The 18,341-nt window shown below is 37.4% G+C and overlaps 1 protein-coding gene across 11 annotated transcripts in view; it reads left to right on the forward strand.

Moving 5' to 3' along the window:
* gbf1 (golgi brefeldin A resistant guanine nucleotide exchange factor 1) overlaps positions 1 to 18,341 on the forward strand; it is a 126,096-nt gene that overhangs the window by 76,061 nt on the left and 31,694 nt on the right. For all 11 annotated transcript variants that reach the window (XM_031906082.1, XM_031906080.1, XM_031906084.1 and 8 more), the window contains 14 exons: positions 633 to 801; positions 1,884 to 2,095; positions 4,363 to 4,461; positions 5,865 to 6,059; positions 6,227 to 6,413; positions 7,979 to 8,116; positions 8,465 to 8,553; positions 10,457 to 10,659; positions 10,828 to 10,951; positions 12,277 to 12,402; positions 12,985 to 13,067; positions 14,177 to 14,413; positions 15,086 to 15,179; positions 17,545 to 17,721. In XM_031906082.1, coding sequence (XP_031761942.1) covers positions 633 to 801; positions 1,884 to 2,095; positions 4,363 to 4,461; positions 5,865 to 6,059; positions 6,227 to 6,413; positions 7,979 to 8,116; positions 8,465 to 8,553; positions 10,457 to 10,659; positions 10,828 to 10,951; positions 12,277 to 12,402; positions 12,985 to 13,067; positions 14,177 to 14,413; positions 15,086 to 15,179; positions 17,545 to 17,721 — 2,133 coding nt within the window. The remainder of the gene's footprint in view (positions 1 to 632; positions 802 to 1,883; positions 2,096 to 4,362; positions 4,462 to 5,864; positions 6,060 to 6,226; positions 6,414 to 7,978; positions 8,117 to 8,464; positions 8,554 to 10,456; positions 10,660 to 10,827; positions 10,952 to 12,276; positions 12,403 to 12,984; positions 13,068 to 14,176; positions 14,414 to 15,085; positions 15,180 to 17,544; positions 17,722 to 18,341) is intronic.

Consider the following 18,341-nt stretch of genomic DNA (forward strand, 5'->3'; position numbering starts at 1 on the left):
GGCATTTCGGGCCAGGCGACTAATCTTCCTGTCTGCCACCTCCCTTAAAGGAGAAGGAAAAGCTAAGTCACTTGGGGGTGCCAAAATGTTAGGCACCCCCAAGTGACTTGAATTGCTTACCTTTTACCCCGGGCTGGTGCCCCTGTACGGAGAGAACAGCACCAGCCCGGGTACCTGCAGCGCTTCGTCCTAACTTCTTCGCCGCGCGCATGCGCAGTAGAGTGAAAAGCCGAACTTTAACAGAAAAGTCTGCTTTTTCACTCTACTGCGCATGCGCCTGACTCACAGTCAAGGCCTAACGAAGGCGGAAGGAGGAAGCGCATCGCCCCAGGTGCCCCGGGCTGGTGCGGTTTTCTCCTAATAGGGGCACCAGCCCGGGGTACGAGGTAAGCGATTCAAGTCACCTCACATTTTAGCACCCCCAAGTGACTTAGCCTTTCCTTCCCCTTTAAAGGCAGGGATTTGTATCTTTTTTTTTTTTTAATTAGTCTTGTTTTTACTGTTTTTCTTTGTCTAAATATCCTATGTTAATTTAGATAAAGTAGATGTTATATGTGTACTAACTGCTTTGAGTAAAATTCGAAATATACTGACTGCATTTCAACTTTTTATATTAACATTTATTTTTAAAGATTGAAGACCTTATGGAAAGGCATACATATTCTGCTTCTGTGGAATCCATACCAGAAGTATTAGATGATAATGTGTCATTGGCTGATCAATCAGACTCCGCTTCAGTCCATGATATGGATTATGTAAATCCTAGAGGTGTGAGATTTACCCAATCTTCACAGAAAGAAGGTTTGTTATTAATCTGTAGGCCAACAAATAAAATAAAGACCGCTCCATATTTTTTTTTTTATACAAAGTAATATAGAATGTTTATATAATCCAACACTGTCACACACTTTGCTCATTGGGTACCTCTGCTGTGAAAACTTCAGTTTATCACAATTTTATAAAGTTTCTTTAATTTCAGATGAAGAACTTGAACTATGAAATTTGAATGCTTATGGATGTAGTCTACGGTTCTTGTGTTTAATCTGAAGATTACACTGTATCTTGAGTTTATAAAAAAAAATGTGTAGCAAGTAGGCTTGTCTGAAATGTTTTGCACTCAGTCTAATACATTGTTGTCAGCACGGTAGCTCTGTTGTTGGCACTGTTGTCTTGCATCACTGGAGTCCTAGGTTTGATTCGAGCCAGGACACTACTTGCAAGTATTCTCTCCCAGTGTCTACATGTATTTACTCTGGGCACTTTGGTGTCCTCACACAATCCAAAAACATACAGGCAAGTTAACTGACTTCTAATAAAATTGCCTATATTTCATGTGAATGTGATAGGGGCCTCAGGTTGTAAGACCCATTGGGGGGAAGGACAAGGTAAATGCTATATATTACAGATACCCCCTATGCGATTTGTAGAATATCAGGTATTGGCTTTCAACTTGTTTTTTATAAGAACCAACATATTTACATGGCATTGTAGAAATGGGAGTCTTGGTTGCAAGAAAGTTGGTCCTCTGATATGTTGTATTTGTAGTCTGTAAACCTGTGAAGGTCAAAGCAGTTCAGTTTAATGTCTTTCATAAGGTTTTTATTTTTGGATTGATATCACCTTTAAAGTTTTATTTTAGTTTATGTATCTCCATTGGAGCACACGTAGATTCTGTTTACTGAAACAAACATGAGAACACCATTGCTATTATAATTTAAATGTTCTGCAGGTTTCAGAAATGGGCAACAGCAGAATCTACATTATTTTTTAGTAACACACGTTGCAGTGAAATTTTTATTGTTGGAGCATGGCTTGTGTGTTTGAGCAGATGTAGTTCTGATTCCTGTGCAGTATTTTTAAAAATGTCACCTTCTTTTTCCTAGGAACAGTCTTAGTACCATATGGACTGCCATGCATTCGGGAATTATTTCGTTTTCTTATTTCTTTAACCAACCCCCATGATCGACATAACTCCGAAGTGATGATACACATGGGTTTACAGTTGATCACAGTTGCTCTTGAGTCTGCACCTATTGAAAATTATGTTTCGCTTTTAGGCCTTGTAAAGGATGAACTTTGTCGACACTTATTTCAGGTATAACATAATTTTTCAAATTGTGTCTGACACTGAATAATGAATCTACTGTATTGTCCTAACATCATTATCCATTGTGGCAAAAAGGTGAATGTTTTTTTGAAGTAAAATGATCCAAAGTCCTCTTAAAGGAGAACTAAACCCCAGCCCTCTTCAACCGGCCTACACTGGACCCCTTCCCTGCTACCTCTCCTTACAGTATATTCCATTCAAAAGTGTCTCTACTTGTGAATTTGTCATAAACATGCAGTGGTGCGCAGCAGAGTTTGCAGGTGCCTTCTTCTTCTGCCTGTTTGTATTCTTCTCATTCACTCTTACACTGACCCTGCATGAGCATGGGCAGCTGAAGCTGATCCTGAACTTCAAAAAAAAATGTATTCTTCTGCCAAATATTATCTTCTTGTTTCAACTGCCCAATATATTGTAGTTTCATTTAGAGGAAAAGGAAAGTCAAAATGAACACGCTACACCCCTTATTAGTTCTCTTTGAGTAAAGATAGATCGCTATAGTTAGGGCTCACTAAAGAGAAGATCTAAGTACAGACATTCAATTTCAGCTCGTTTACCCCATTGGCGTTGTTATGTTGAAAGAGTTATTGCTTCTCCTGTTCTCTCACTGCTCACTAGTACGCATGCGCCAATCCTGCCTGAAGCTCTGTGTAAATGTAAATTACACAAAGGAATCGATCATTGTCATAGCAACGAGATACTTTGATTCCTATTGGCTGCGGGGGGGCAGGCCAACTTGGGATCAGGGTGACGCGCATGCAAATAAAGATATTAGCGCCTGCAAAGAGAAGGAAAGGGATATTCAAATTAAAAGCATGCGCAGTAGCAGTGATAACGCTGTAATGCGACTCTCCTGTGCCAGCGGCAGTGGGGTGGGACAATGAGAGATTTTGACTAAGTAACCCAGCCCCTGTTACTTGGATTGTACAGGCAGTGTGTTTACATCTGAAAGAAAGAAGGGATACAGGATCCGCTCTGCACAGCAGGTGTTTATACAGAATGCGTTTCTTTTCAACCAGAATGTTTATTAACCTTTCGTTGTCCTTTAAGTGATCAAACTGTAAAAATGTATCACTTGCCAATGGCAATGATTAGCGACCTTTGTTTAGTTATGATACTAAAATATTTCTTTTTACAGTAGTTTATTAAAATTATCAATTGGTTTATCTGTCAGTTCTGTTTTGGTAAAATTGAGTTGTATTCAAAATTTGTAAATTTGTGAATTAGAGTTTGTTTTTCGATTAAACTCGCATATTGAATGCTTGCTTATTTATTAAAGTGGGAAACTTGTGCGAATAAAAAAAAACTCAAATACACAAATTTTCGTTTTTTCAAACTTGGAGTAAACTCGAATTCAACATATAGCTTGACTTTGCCTAGGACAACTCCCATTGACTTCTATAGAAACTCGTGAACCTTTAGATGGTGAAGTTTTACATTCAAGTTTTTGGGGTTTTTGTGCTTAAAGGAGAAGGAAAGGCTAATAAAGAGTTAATCCCAAGCTGCAGGCATACCTTCAGTTGTCTCAATAGTGCCCTTAAGTCTCCCCATACTTCACCCGTTCAGAAGATCAGAAGCTAAAAAGGAAAAAAAAACTCTGAGCAGTGTAGAGAAGATTCCCATAATGCATCGCTCCTTCAAGACTTGGCGACTTGTTACTGCAGGCAGCGCATGCGCACACAGCAGGAGCGTCCAGTTGCCATGGCGACGCAGCGTCGGAGAACTCTGTGACAAGCAGGTGGGAGGAGCGGGGTGCTTGGGGGGGTTTGTGGAGCTTGGGGGGGTTTGTGGCAGGAGCGGGGAACGGGGAGCGGAGGGGGGGCTGGCTTCTGCTTTTCAGCCCATACAGACACGCTGGACAAGATGGCGGCGCCGTTCACTGAAACAAGTATGTAGGTTCTAGTATGTGTATCTCTCTAAATCTTTCATTAGGCGAGCCAGGAATATAGCGTTTTTACACAGCAATAGTAGTACTATTTAATAGTGTGCTTAATAGGTTTTGACTTTCCTTCTCCTTTAATAAATACCAGACATTCAAGTTTTCAACACATAATTCAAATTTGAGTTTTTGAAGCTCCAAAAAACTTGATTCGAGAAAGAAACTTGACTGTTAATAAATCACCCCCTAAATTTAAATAAAAATTCACCAATGGGGCATTAAATTATGCTTTTCTTCTCATGTTTCAATATTTTTAATTTTATTTAAGTCTTTATTATTGGTTGAATATTGACCCCCCACTGTATAATTGTATTCACAGCTACTGAGCATTGAGAGACTGAACCTATATGCAGCTTCCTTGCGAGCATGTTTTCTTTTGTTTGAGGGTATGAGGGAGCATTTGAAGTTCCAGCTAGAGGTAAGTATATATAGTGAGCATTGATATTAATGAATTGATCAAACTTTTTCTATTTCTTAAGGAAAAATCAAGGCATTGCATTTGTTTATTTTTTCTAGAAGACCAGTTTAAATACCTCTGGTGTTATAAAAGTTCTAGTTTAGTTTGCATTAGAATAATATGTGTTCACTTCAAGATTTTTTTTGTAAAAACAATCTGTTTATAGCAGGGCTGTGGAGTCGGTAGATAAATTCTCCGACTCCTCAGTTTCTGATACTTCCGACTCCACGCCTCCGACTCCTCTGTTTTTAATATGTTAATGTATTTTATACATTCATACAGTCAATGAAAAGCATGCTTCATGGTCACTCAACGTAGCAGAGAAGTAATTAATTATGACTGTTTGTGAATTGGGACATTTAAACTTGCTTTATTTTTTTATTTTTTATTCCCATTTAAATTTAGTAGGAGTCGGAGTCGGTTAATTTTTTTCCGACTCCAGGTACTCAAAATTGCCTCCGACTCCTCGACTCCGACTCCACAGCCGTGGTTTATAGGAATGACACATACTGTACTGCCATTCCACTTTAGAAAAGTGGAAATGAAAGTATGCCTGTAGAAAAAGCTTGAAACCAGTAATGTTGCCAACCATGCACATGCATTATAGGATATTTTATATTGTAAGGATAACGGCCATACACTGCTGTTTTATTTATTAAATTGTGTTATATTTATTAATGGACAAAATCATGCTGTAAATGTTAATTGTTATATTTTTATTTCATTCACTTTTGATATTTCCTCGTTCCTTTACTAATGGCCTATCAAACGGAAACTCTTAGGGGCTGATTTACTAAGACACGAATTCGAATCCGAATTGGAAAAATTCCGATTGGAAAACGAACATTTTGCGACTTTTTCGTATTTTTTGTGATTTTTTTCGGCGCCTTTACGACTTTTCGGAAATTGACGCGACTTTTTCGTTACCAATACGATTTTCGCGTAAAACCGCGACTTTTTCCTAGCCATTACGATTCGCTCGTATCTTGTCGCGACTTTTTCGTATTGAGCGCTCGAAAGCGGCGGCCGAAACTTTTTAGACTTAGTATGATTTTGGAAGCCTCCCATAGGACTCAATGGCATCCTGCAGCTCCAACCTGGCCCAAGAAAAGTCACCATACTGAAGCTTGAATGAGCAACTTTCGGAATGGCTACGAAAAAGGCGCGACTTTTCGCGCAAGTTTTAGCGCTACGAAAAAATCGCCAGATTTTGCGCAACATTCGGATGGCAACGAAAAAGTCGCGACAATTTGCCGAAAAAATCGCCAAATACCGATCATTACGAAAAAAACGCAATCGGACGCATTCGTCCGGTTCGTGAGTAAGTAAATGGGCCCCTTAGTGTAATGTTTTTATCTTTACAGATGTACATAAAGAAGCTCATGGATATTATTACTGTGGAGAACCCTAAGATGCCTTATGAGATGAAAGAAATGGCTCTTGAAGCTATTGTGCAATTGTGGAGAATCCCGAGCTTTGTTACAGAATTATACATTAATTACGACTGTGATTATTATTGCTCCAACCTTTTTGAAGATCTCACTAAACTGCTTTCCAAGGTTTGTAAATATTTAGCAATTTTTCTTTCATACACATGCATTTCATCGAACAGTTGTATGCGTATTATAATATGAGAAGCACGGGGAGACAAAATATCTTGAATTTTTGAAGCTTGACATCAGCAGAACTGGCTTTGTTATTTACCTTTTCTTTTTGTGCCTTTCAGAATGCCTTTCCAGTTTCTGGACAGCTGTACACCACTCATCTCCTTTCCCTGGAAGCTCTGCTAACTGTCATTGATAGCACAGAATCACACTGCCAGGCTAAAAATCTAAGCAATGTGTCACAGGATAAGAAAGAAACTGGAAAACCAAGTGGAGATCTGTCAGAAGGGACCAAAGATTCTGGAAATCGTAAGCTGTTAAATCTGTAAATGTTATATTTTACTCCAGTGCATACATAGATTGATATAATATAGTCTGGTGCTGCATGGTGCAGCTAAAGTGTATATTGTGTATATCTTGTAATGTGATAAAATGCTACCTATTGGATGATCATTTGTTGGTCTCAATTTTGGTTGGAAAAAGACCACTGTCCATAAAGTTGTCTTTTGAATTTCCCAGCATCCCTGACCCGGATTATGAAAAGATGAAAAGAATGGTATTCTTGCTTTCTCTCAACATGTACCTGTATATTAATATATAAATAATTTAAATTGTAACATAATACAACCATGTTTTCCAAAAAGTTGCGACACTGTATAAAATGTAGATAAAAAGAGACTAGGATAATTGGCAAATCATTTAAGCCCTATATTTAATTTAAAATAGTGCAAAGAAAACATAGTAGATGTAGAAACTGAGAATCGTTTTCTAAAAAATATATGCTTGTTTTGAATTTGATGCAAGCAAAACATTTGTGACAGGGGCAACAAAAGAAGAAAGAAAAGTTGTGGGATGCTAAAAAGAGCATCCCAGAGCTAGGTCTCTATGGCTGATGCCCTAGAGCAGTGCTGTCCAACTGGCGGCCGCGACCCCCCTCTGTGTGGCCCCCCACCTGTCTGGCTGCTTTGATGGCTTACCTTTTGAGTAAGCTTTAAATGGTATCAGTACTGAGATTAACTGGCCCCCTGCATGGTTCTCACCTCAGATTCAGGCTGTAATCCCCCTGTATTGTTTAAACATGTAATCCCCTGTGTTTTTCACACCTTTTAATACCTGCATTGTTCACCCCCTGCAGTGTTCACACCTCAGGCTCAGGCTGTAATCACCCCCATTGTTCACTTCTTCACACCTCAGACATAGGTACTGTAGGCAGAGTATGGCACATACAGTCAGGGTAGGGCAGGCAGAGTATGGCACACACAGGCAGGGTAGGGCAGGCAGAGCATGGCACACACAGGCAGGGTAGGGCAGGCAGAGTATGGCACACACAGGCAGGGTAGGGCAGGCAGAGTATGGCACACAGAGGCAGCATAGGGAAGGCAGTTTGTTAGCAGTTGGAAATAGCCATTAAATGGTCCCTAAGGTGTGTAATTATGTACTGGGGGTTGCTCTGCTATCCAAAGGGGAGGAGGAGGCATATGGAATTTAAGAGTATATCTTAATATGACATAATTCTTTCACATATGAATGATGGTTGATATCCCCACAGTAAAGACCAAGCATTTGGGATTTTGCTGTGCTACCACCATTGTGATAAAATAGGTGTGGTTTGAATTGGGTGTGGTTTCAAAAAGGGGAGTGGTCAAAACTGGCTTCCATTAGCGGCCCTCCAACAAGTATGCTAGAGAAATTTCGGCCCTCGGCACCGTAGAAGTTGGACAGCACTGCCCTAGAGAGATTAGTCGCCCACGATAAATCTCTGCTACCGTTATAAACTGGTACTGTGGTGGGAGTGACCATTCTTTCCCTTTGCCTTTGACTATGAAAATAAAAGTTTTTCAGCTCTTATAAGATTTTTTTTTCTTTTCCAATAGTCAATGAACACTCCATTGAAGTTAAGCCATTCACTGTTAGTGCAGAAAACAATGGATCGAAGCCCCCCACAAGTGGCCACTTAATGGCAGATAAAATGACTCTTGGGGTCCAAGAAACAGAGTACAGCACTGATGGAGGTAAGTTTAATGTAAATGTGTTCCAAGAGAGTATATTTCATTTTTTTCTTCCAGTTTCATAGTTTTTATTTTCAGGACCTGACTGATTTTGGGCAGGGTGAAGATGGTGTTTTTCATTGGCCAGTAGCATAAGAGGGATAATAAGAGGGAAAATAACCTTTCTAAAGATTATTAATCCAACCAGTAGCTATTGTTAACATTAAAGAATCTAGAATCATATTTACAGCAAAAAGCTGTTACATTAGTGCCTATATGGCAGACACCAAACCAGCCCAAAAGATTAATCTTAGTCCAAATTATTATAGTTTGCTTACATTTGCATTTATTATCTTTCATTGTTTTGTTTAGGTGAGAAGAAGACTTTAAAGAAGCCCCAACGCTTTTCCTGCTTACTTCCGAATGTTCAAGAGCTGAATGACATTAAGACCAAAAAGAAGGTAAAATATTTTAAATATTATGTAAAAGCACATTGGAATATTTTCCTGTGATTTTTTTTTTGTCTCTTAAAATTGATATTCACCTGCTAAAGAGTTGTTTTTGGGGTGGGCCCTACATGATTGCTAATTAATATACAGTTATAGGATCTGTTATCTGGAAACCCATTATCCCAGAAGCTCCGAATTATGGAAAGGCCATTTCCCTTCTTCAGTAATAAAACAGTACTTTGTGCTTGATCCCAACTAGGATATAATTAATCCTTATTGGAGGCAAAAACATCCCATTGAGTTTATTTAATGTTTAAAATTATTTTTTTAGTAGGCTTAAAGTATGGAGATAGAATTTACAGAAAGACCCCTTATCTGGAAAACCCCATTTTGGATAACAGGTCCAATACCTGTATAATCATAAATAGCGATCAAGAGTTACACATACTTGTTTGTGTATTAATAAAAATGTTAAAAGCAGAGAAATGTGTTCTTCCTTTGGGATGAGGTTGTCTAAAAATATCTAGATGTACAAGTATTTGTATATGGTATTTAAAACATAATTAAAGGATATGTAAACCCCACACATAAAAATGGAATCTGTGAACAGCCTCTTTGAAATGTTTTAATACTTGCCATACTGGTTGGTCCAGAGAATAATAGTAAGACTGCAACATCACTTAATCACTTAGATTTCCTTCTCTCCTGTAACCCACTCGGCCCCCCCTCGGGAATTTGCTTTGATTTCTGGCTTGCCAGACATACTCAGTTGATCTAAGCTCAGATTACTAAACACACCCTCCAGTCTATCAACCAGTAAAGAGAGATGGCATTGCTGGTTCCCATAGAAACTCAGCTCTAGATGTCTGCTTCAATTTTTTTCTCCTAACCTCCTTTTCTGAGCTCAGCTGAGACAAAGCAGAAATTTTATCAGAGACAGTTCTACCTTGTGAGCCTGTATTCTTGATGAATGTATCAGAGGAAAAATGGCCACCAGGTGAAAGCTACTATTTGCTCTAGGAAAATGTGATGGTGTTAGGAAACAGAGGGGATATATGCAGTACAAATGATGCCATTTGGGCGAGGGAGACATGCCCAACTGATATACGTTGGAGGCAGATGTAGGCTTTACATGTCCTTTAATGGGTTAATTTGCAAAGAGATTGTACAATGAGAACAAAAGGGAGCTTAGTAAATAATTTTGAGTCACCCCAACTCTAGTTAAACTAGAGAAAAGAGGCTTTTGTAGCATAGACACAAAAAAAAGAAATGGTTAGAAAGGTAAAAATAGAATTTGGATGTAGCTTAATTAGAAATAAAGATTTTGCATGGGTGTGAGGTTTATGCAATTGAATGGAATAGCTGAAAGTATCAAAGGCATAGGAAAACCCCTGGCAGATGATAATTAGTATCTGTTCTTTGGCCTTGGAGTTTATTATTTGTAACTTTATTTAATGCTATCCCAGTAGTGTGCAAGTCCAACATTACATAGGGTCCAGTAAATGAAGTGTGTGAAGAAAGTTAGTACTGAAAGAGAAGTCCATGTCCATGACAGTTTTGCAGAAGCCAGCTGAACATTTACAAGAGCAGAAGGGTATTGGATATGGAAAACAAGTGTGATGGATTGGATTTTCTATTGCTTCTAAGCATATGGTAGTTTATTGCTTGATTTTAAAGAAAGCAGAATTATGGGACAATGGGAAATGTCCATACAATTTCTTTGTAGATCATTCATAATATCACAAAAATTGTATCAGAGTTTAGCCAGGTTTGGGGTTGTAAGCATGACTATGGGGTTTCCTTTGTGCACAGTAAAGCACATAAATGTAAAGAGCCCCATAGTCTGATCAGTTTTTGATTTTGGTATGGATTATCACTTACTCCTCTTTTTTTTTTTTTTTTTTTTTATGTGCAGCTTCTTATAACTGGAACTGAGCAGTTCAACCAGAAACCAAAGAAAGGAGTGCAGTTTCTTCAGGAAAAAGACCTTTTGGCAACCCCCATGGATAATGCTGAGGTAGCACAGTGGCTCAGAGAAAATCCAAGGCTGGACAAGAAAATGATTGGGGAGTTTGTGAGTGATCGCAAAAATCTGGACTTACTTGAAAGTTTTGTAGGGTAAGTAATGTATGTAGACATTACAGAGACAGAATAAAAACAGACACAACTTCTTGAATTCTCAAGGAATCTAAAACACACACTTCCTTTTTAGTTCTTTGTGGCAGCCTATTGCCTTTTTTATGACATTTTAAAAGTTAATAACCGTAATAATGTTCTTCTTTTCAGAACCTTCCATTTCCAAGGCCTGAGAGTTGATGAAGCTTTAAGGCTTTACCTTGAAGCTTTTCGTTTGCCTGGCGAGGCACCTGTGATTCAGAGGTTACTGGAGGCTTTTACAGAGCACTGGCGAGTAAGTAACTGCTGTGTATCTCCATATGGAATTCACATATTGCTACTGTAATAAAATACATTTATGTGAGTTTTAAGCAAGACAGCTGAGGAATTCAAGAACTCAGATGGAGTAACTTTAAAGGTAGAACTATAACAACTTTTGCACTAGACTAATAGTCATCTGCCAGCAGCAGATGTGCAGCACCAAGCTGTGCACAGAAAATGTATAAGGAGGTAGGTTGTTTTGCACTGTTGTGTTATGGATGAAAGCCAAACAATGAAAACAAGGGCACAAATCACCAGAACAAATGCATGAAGGTGTTGTCTATATGAAAGTTGGTGATCTAGGCAAAGTTTAGTTTAGGCTTTAGTGAATCTTTAAAGGAGACATATTGGATAAATGGGAAAAAAAGGTAATTTTGTAGGCAATTATGAATAATATCCGGTGCTGGTTTCCCTTTGGGCTAAACATTAACCCTATCTGTAACAATGGCCCCTTTATTGGAGCTCCCTATAGATCCTATCACTTCTCTGTCCGAGTTTGAAATGAAGAGTGGGCGTGTCCTAACGGTCCCTGCCAGAAGCACAGTAGGAGGGGGAGAGCCAATCACAGCCCTGCACTCACACAAGCACAGAGAGGCTTCAGTTCCCTATCAGGTCAGCCTAGCTGCTGATTGGTTCCTATCCTACAGTGCAGGGTATGGAGGGCCGCTGGCTCCCCAGCTCATCCAGAGAATTCAGCCAGCAGGAAGTGGTACAGATGGGCGGGGCTAGTGGGGTTTTTGTGGAATTTCTCAATAAATCAGTCAGAAACACAACTTTTTTAAGCACAATCCTTCTATATCTAGAGGAGTATAATTCCCTGGTACATTCTTAATTTTTACAGGATATGTCTCCTTTAAGATCGCTAGAATGAGAAATATAATCCTTCTTATAAAATGTATTTAATTTATTACTGCCCAAATGTCTGCAGGCAGATATTTGAGTAATTTCTTCATTTAAAGTAAATAATGAGTTTTTTTCCTCTTGGCCTGTTACATACCTTTTCCAGGCTTTTTTAGTGCAGATTTAAACTTAAAATAAAATTGCAATGCAAAGTCTTAAAACAGAAGCTTTTAAGATGGTGGCATGGTGCTTCTTATTTTTTTTAACCCATGTTGTTGCATTTTTTCCTGAAAGTAGCTCCGACCTAGGCCATTCTCTGGCAGGTGCCTAACATATTGGCATCTTCAGTCAATAGGGCTTTAAAGTTAAATTGTACTTATTTAAAAAAATATAACAGCTGATTTTAGGTTTGATGACTTTTGAATTATTGCTAAAATGTGCATTTGGTGTATCTTTTAGAAATCCAATGGAACTCCTTTTGCACACAGTGATGCCTGCTTTGCTTTGGCTTATGCAGTTATCATGCTGAACACAGACCAACACAATCACAATGTCCGCAAGCAAAATGTGCCAATGACTTTAGAGGTAAGGTTTTAATTTAGTTTCTAGATTTCAAAAATACCAATTATTACAAGTCAGTTTCAAATAATGACATTTTTGTCAATGTACCGCCTACATGCCTGGGACATAAACATTCAGATATATTCAGCATCTTGTACAATGAACTCTACAAAAAAGTAACAGGGAAACAGAAAGTTACAACTAAAAGAAAAAAAGGCATGAAGGAAGCATAACCCAGCCCTTGCAATCAGTACTTTTTACTGAAGGGTGTTATACCAGAAGGGTGATTAGTTTAAGACCATAAATAAAGAAACTAAAGAAATTGTAATGAGTACTCCTAATAATCATGTACTAAAATCCAGTTTTATTTTATTGCATGCATAATTAAATGAGAGATCCAGAGGTCTTTGGAATTTTTTGGGTTTAGGCCTCTGCTTTGTGGTTACACATTTGTTAGGGCTCCACCTAGCTCATAACATGGTAGTAACAGATATTCTTCCATACAGGTTTGACTTCCCTGGGACAAAAGTCCTGCAGTTATTTTGTTTATTTTTATATGCACAATTTTTGCTACATAAATGCTAAAACTGCATTTGTTTTTCTTAGGAATTCAGGAAAAATTTAAAGGGTGTTAATGGTGGAAAAGATTTTGACCAAGATATGCTAGAGGATATTTATCACGCAATCAAGTAAGTTTTCATTCTGGCAGTACTGTCCTATAAAAATAACTCAAAACATGACATTTTTCACTTTTGAACAAAATTGTTCTAAAAAAAAAAAAAACAAAAAAAAAAAAACATTAATAAAGTGGAAGCTGCCATGTAACTGTATGATGCCGTATCCCTCAAGACCTCTAAGCAGTGATGCCTTGTGTTTATACAGGTGCAATTTTTTTATAGTTTCTTAATCTTGTACTTTTACAATGAGGTCTAAAAACAAAGTTTTTCTCATCTCAGTCTCAAGGGATGTTATGCTTAAATAAAACGCAGGATATAGTCATACCTCTGTAAAAACAATGGTGTGGATCAGATCTTCTAATTCTCATTCTGCGTGGCATTTTGTTGTAATTTTGCTGTAGCAGAAATGTGCATCTTTGACATTTAAATCCCTCTTTTATTAATATTTCATATGTTTTATTTCTTTTTCATTTGTTGCCTTTATTCCACTAAAATCATTTCATTGTGTATCATGTACTAGAGTTTTGTTAGAAAATCAGGCTTAAACCTAGTAGCCTTGAGAAGTAGGTGATTTCTCTTCATAGGCAGGCCTAAGGGCAAGATCCATGTGCTCATAGAATCCATCAGTGACTTCAAAGCACAAAAGATAAGACTATTTGGAAGAGAGAGAATGTAATTTCGCTCAGTCCTCTGCTTTCATTTTTTTTCCTGCTAGACACTTAGGGGGGAATTTACAAAAGTGGAGGTAGCCCTTTTTTGAAGTAAAACTGGTGGAAAACACTTTCTCCAGATTCACAAACAGAAATCCGCATAAATTCCGACTCAACCGCCACTTTTCCGTTTTTGGTGAAAGAAAGACAGTTTACAGACACTTTTGTGAATTTGGCGTTTAAACGACATTTATACGACATTTTAACAACATTTTCTCCTGACATTTTCAAAATGGAGTAAAGCTCAGTGTAACTCTGTCAGATCAATTCTAAGCTCTTCTGTTTTGTTTTGTTTCACCCAGTCTATATATAATTATATATTATATATATAATATTTTTTTTTTTATGAGACTGATTTAATATTGTTAGAAATATCCTTTATCTGATAACATTCCTGTTTATTTTCCTCAGAAATGAAGAAATTGTAATGCCTGAAGAGCAGACTGGCTTAGTAAAAGAGAATTATTTTTGGAATGTTTTGCTGCATCGGGGAGCCACTCCAGAAGGAATGTTCTTGCATGTGGATCCTGGAAGTTATGACCATGACCTCTTTACTATGACTTGGGGGCCAACAATAGCTGCCTTGTCCTATGTGTTTGATAAGAGCATGGATGAAACGATTATTCAGAAAGCAATATCTGGTTTTAGGTAAATAACTTTTTAAAGAGAGAGTTTTTGTTTTTTTAATAATATTAAATTAATTCTGGGTAATATTCAGTTTTGCTAAAATCGCAGTTAAGCCTTCTGTGGAGCTGTTTACTTCACCTTCCTAAGCTTTTAGGTTCTGTTAGATTTCTTTGTTTATTAATTTTTTAATGGCTTAAAATCCTATCTGGTGATGAACAGTGAATGTCATATATATTATATATTATATTATCTGTGGCCAATGTCTTCTGATTGTCCAGGATAAAAGGTGGCAATAAATCATAAGCAGTGCATACCATAAAGTATGACTTGTTTAGTCTTTGGGGAGGGCATTTCTAAGTGTTTTGGCCCAGTAGCATTTCTCTCTTTCTAACTGACTAGTAATATGGGTTTTAGTCATTTACATGAAAATGGAATTCAATTCATATTTTTATTACACTGCACCAGCAACATTTACAATATAGGGGGGTAGCAGCAAAATGCGGGGCAGCTTGCTTTCATTTATAAACATTACCTGTGGGATGAGACAGTAGGATGTGTTAAACAAAAGGATCTATGCAGCGCTGAGTTTTTATTTATATATAACTCTACTTATATATGCAGCACTACATGGAAATTTCTTCACGAATACTGCTTTTTTTTTTTTATAATGTAATTTTTTTGTTATTCTTCTAGGAAATGTGCAATGATATCTGCTCACTATGGTCTCAGTGATGTTTTTGACAATCTCATAATTTCCTTGTGCAAGTTTACAACACTTAGCAGTGAAGTAAGTATTACAGAATTTTGACCAAGGTTTATCTGGCTGAAAGAGGCATCATTTTTAATGTGCATTGATTACTTCATAGCTCGTCTACTGTATGTCAGATGCTCTGACCTTTACATTCATTCATTGAATTTCATTATGTTGTTGGTCACCTCTGGAATTCCCAGTGGGTTAATGTTCCATCCAGTTCTGGTTCTTGAAGAGTTCTCATAGTCAGCGGGCAATTTATAGGTTAGTGGCATTGCCTGTGGTAAATGCCACTTAAAATTTCCCATTATGGAGTAAACTGAATTATGTCCCTCATGCTCTGTAGTTATGCTGTTGCCCAACACTCCTTCTGGCTTTAATCCACTAGCCATGGAACTGGACAACTCTATTGCTTCCCTCCAGCCCTACTGTTCGCTAAAGAACAGTAACACAGGAAGCCTCACTTTAGGTTACACTGGGGCTTGGAGAACCTACATTGGTTAAGATCTTAATTTCAATAATTTAGAACCACTGAATGGGTTCTTTTTTCAAAGACCTGATTTCACACCTCCTCAAATATTTTTTTTCCTTTCATCTTATCTGATTAAGAAAGAGAATTTTACAGATTTGAGAAAGGAAGAAGACTAAACGGCTTTCTTGTACCATTATGAAAGAACTGAACCTGACAAATATTTCAGCATCTGTTGATTTTCTGCAACTTTTCCATTTATCAAATTGCAATTTCCATTGTGTACTGTGTTTGAGTTTAACATCCTTAATTCACGATTGAATGTGGAATCCTCTATGGTAGGAGTGGATGTCAGCATGCTGCTGTGGCAGTTACACCTGGTAATTACTCAGAATAATGAAGATGCAAAATCTGGCCCTACTAATTCCATGTGGGTTTTCACTTTGTTGAAAAAAACTGCTTAATGACTTCTGAAGATACCCTTTTTGCAGTTTTCCTAATTGAACTAAGGCATCATAAGTAACAATGAAAACAGTTCTTTCAAGCTGGGAAGGTCCTTCCAATATTGCTTATTTGCTCTTGTCAAGTATAAATGCCTTTTTTTAAAGAGTAAATCTAGACCTGTAAATTATTTCGCCTGTTGTATAACTAATTCCAACTCTAACTTGGCCCGCAAGCTGAATGAAAGAATTTCATACAAGTTGCCATACACATGTATTACCACCTTCCCTTATTCTGTTATTCTGTTACAGCACAAATGACCCGAAATGCAGGAAGTTAGGAGAAGCTTTATCTATTTTACACTTTCTTATCTGCCAATCTGCCATGCGCTTGGCGGTGTTACGTTTTCAAACATGTCTGATCATCTGTGATCAGTCAGAAAGTATTTTAGGACAATTTGTCAAAAACTTCCAATCAGACTTGTATACGCTTCCGAATAAACAAGCATGGTCAAAGTCAGCTAAACTGCCTGAGCAAATATGGGCCAACTTAAGTTTGCCCTATTAATTTGCACTTCATCAGTCTTAAATAGTCCAGGTATCTGAGATTAAATGAACATTCTTTCTTTGATACAAACTTTGGTACCCCTGTGATTCAGTCCTCAAAATTATTATTAAAACATTAATTTGGCACCGATTAATGATGAGACAAAAACAGAAGAGGTGTAACTACCTCTAAAGTCAATTACCTTTCTGTTGAATCATGAAACATTACTCTCTTTGGTTTTATTTTTTAAAATTTTTGCCCAGGTGCATTACCCCTTAGCAACCAATTAGTATTTAGTGTTTACTGATCGCCTGATTAAAGCTAAGATCTTATCCACTGCTATAGGTTACTGCACTTGGGCAAAATTTTACTGCCTTTTAGGCTACATAAATTATTTGTATGGGTAGAAAGACACTTGTGTTTGTAGAACGTTATGCAACATAAATGAGATCTAGCTAAATACAGACACAAACTGAGATTATAGTTTTCACAGTGTCCATTTTGGTTTCTAAAATGACAACTTTGAAGGCTAAATAATATGTATTAAGGGTATAGGACCTGTTATCCAGAATGCATGCCTTATGTCTACTAAAAAGTCATTCAAACACCATTTAAACCCAATAGGATTGTTTTGCCTTGAATAAGGATTAATTATATCTTAGTTGGGCTCAAGTACAAGGTACTGTTTTATTATTACAGAGAAAAAGGAAATCATTTTTAAAAATTAGAATTATTTTCTTATAATGGAGTCTATGATCCGTAATTCGGAACTTTCTGGATAACGGGTTTCTGTATAAGGGATCACATACTTGTACTGTAATTGAAATTGTAGTAGTTACGACAAATAATGTTATTTTCTTAGGGGGTGCAAGACCAACTTTTGCTGTTTGTGTAAAAAAACAAAACAAAAAAACATTTTGATTATGTATTTTTAATCTACTACAGGCCGTTGAAAATCTTCCCACTGTTTTTGGAAGCAACCTAAAAGCTCAGATCGCTGCAAAGACTGTGTTCCACTTATCCCACAGACATGGTGACATCCTTCGAGAGGGATGGAAAAATATTATGGACTCCATGCTGCAGCTTTTTAGAGCTGAGCTGCTTCCCAAGGCTATGGTTGAGGTAAGGCCAATAGCTAATTTAGTAATATGGTAGATCAGCAATGAATATGTGTATAAATATTTGTTTTTTTCTATATTGCTATTGATTGCTTATTTAAACTAGCAGAATCCAAACCTATTATTATCCAATTAAAGGAAAATTATACCCCCAAAAATATATTGCATAAACAAGCTTATACGTAAAATCCTGCTTCATAATAATAAACCATTTTCATAAAAATATACTTTTTTACTAGTATGTTCTGTTGGGTAATCCTAAATAGAAAACTACCGTTTTGAAAAGTAAGGGCCGCTTCCTGGGATCATAGGATTCACAGTGCACACATACATGCCAGGCCACATCAGCCAATGGACAGAGTTCTGTATTTTGCTTCTATACTTCTTCCTGTTACAGATAAAGCTGCATTGTTTCTGGTCATGTGATCTCTGAGGGAGCACACAGCCCATCACAAAATGGTGGATCAAGGGAAAGGATGTAATAGGGCAATATTTACTGATATATTCCAGTTTGGCAAAATTCTTTAACAGCTTACTAAACATAATATAAACTATCTGTTAGATAAGTATTCATTCTGGGGGTATAGTTTCTTTTAAGAAAAAAAATCATGAGTTCGAAGTCTG

Source organism: Xenopus tropicalis, chromosome 7 (assembly GCF_000004195.4).
Source record: "Xenopus tropicalis strain Nigerian chromosome 7, UCB_Xtro_10.0, whole genome shotgun sequence".
Classification (NCBI taxonomy): domain Eukaryota; kingdom Metazoa; phylum Chordata; class Amphibia; order Anura; family Pipidae; genus Xenopus; species Xenopus tropicalis.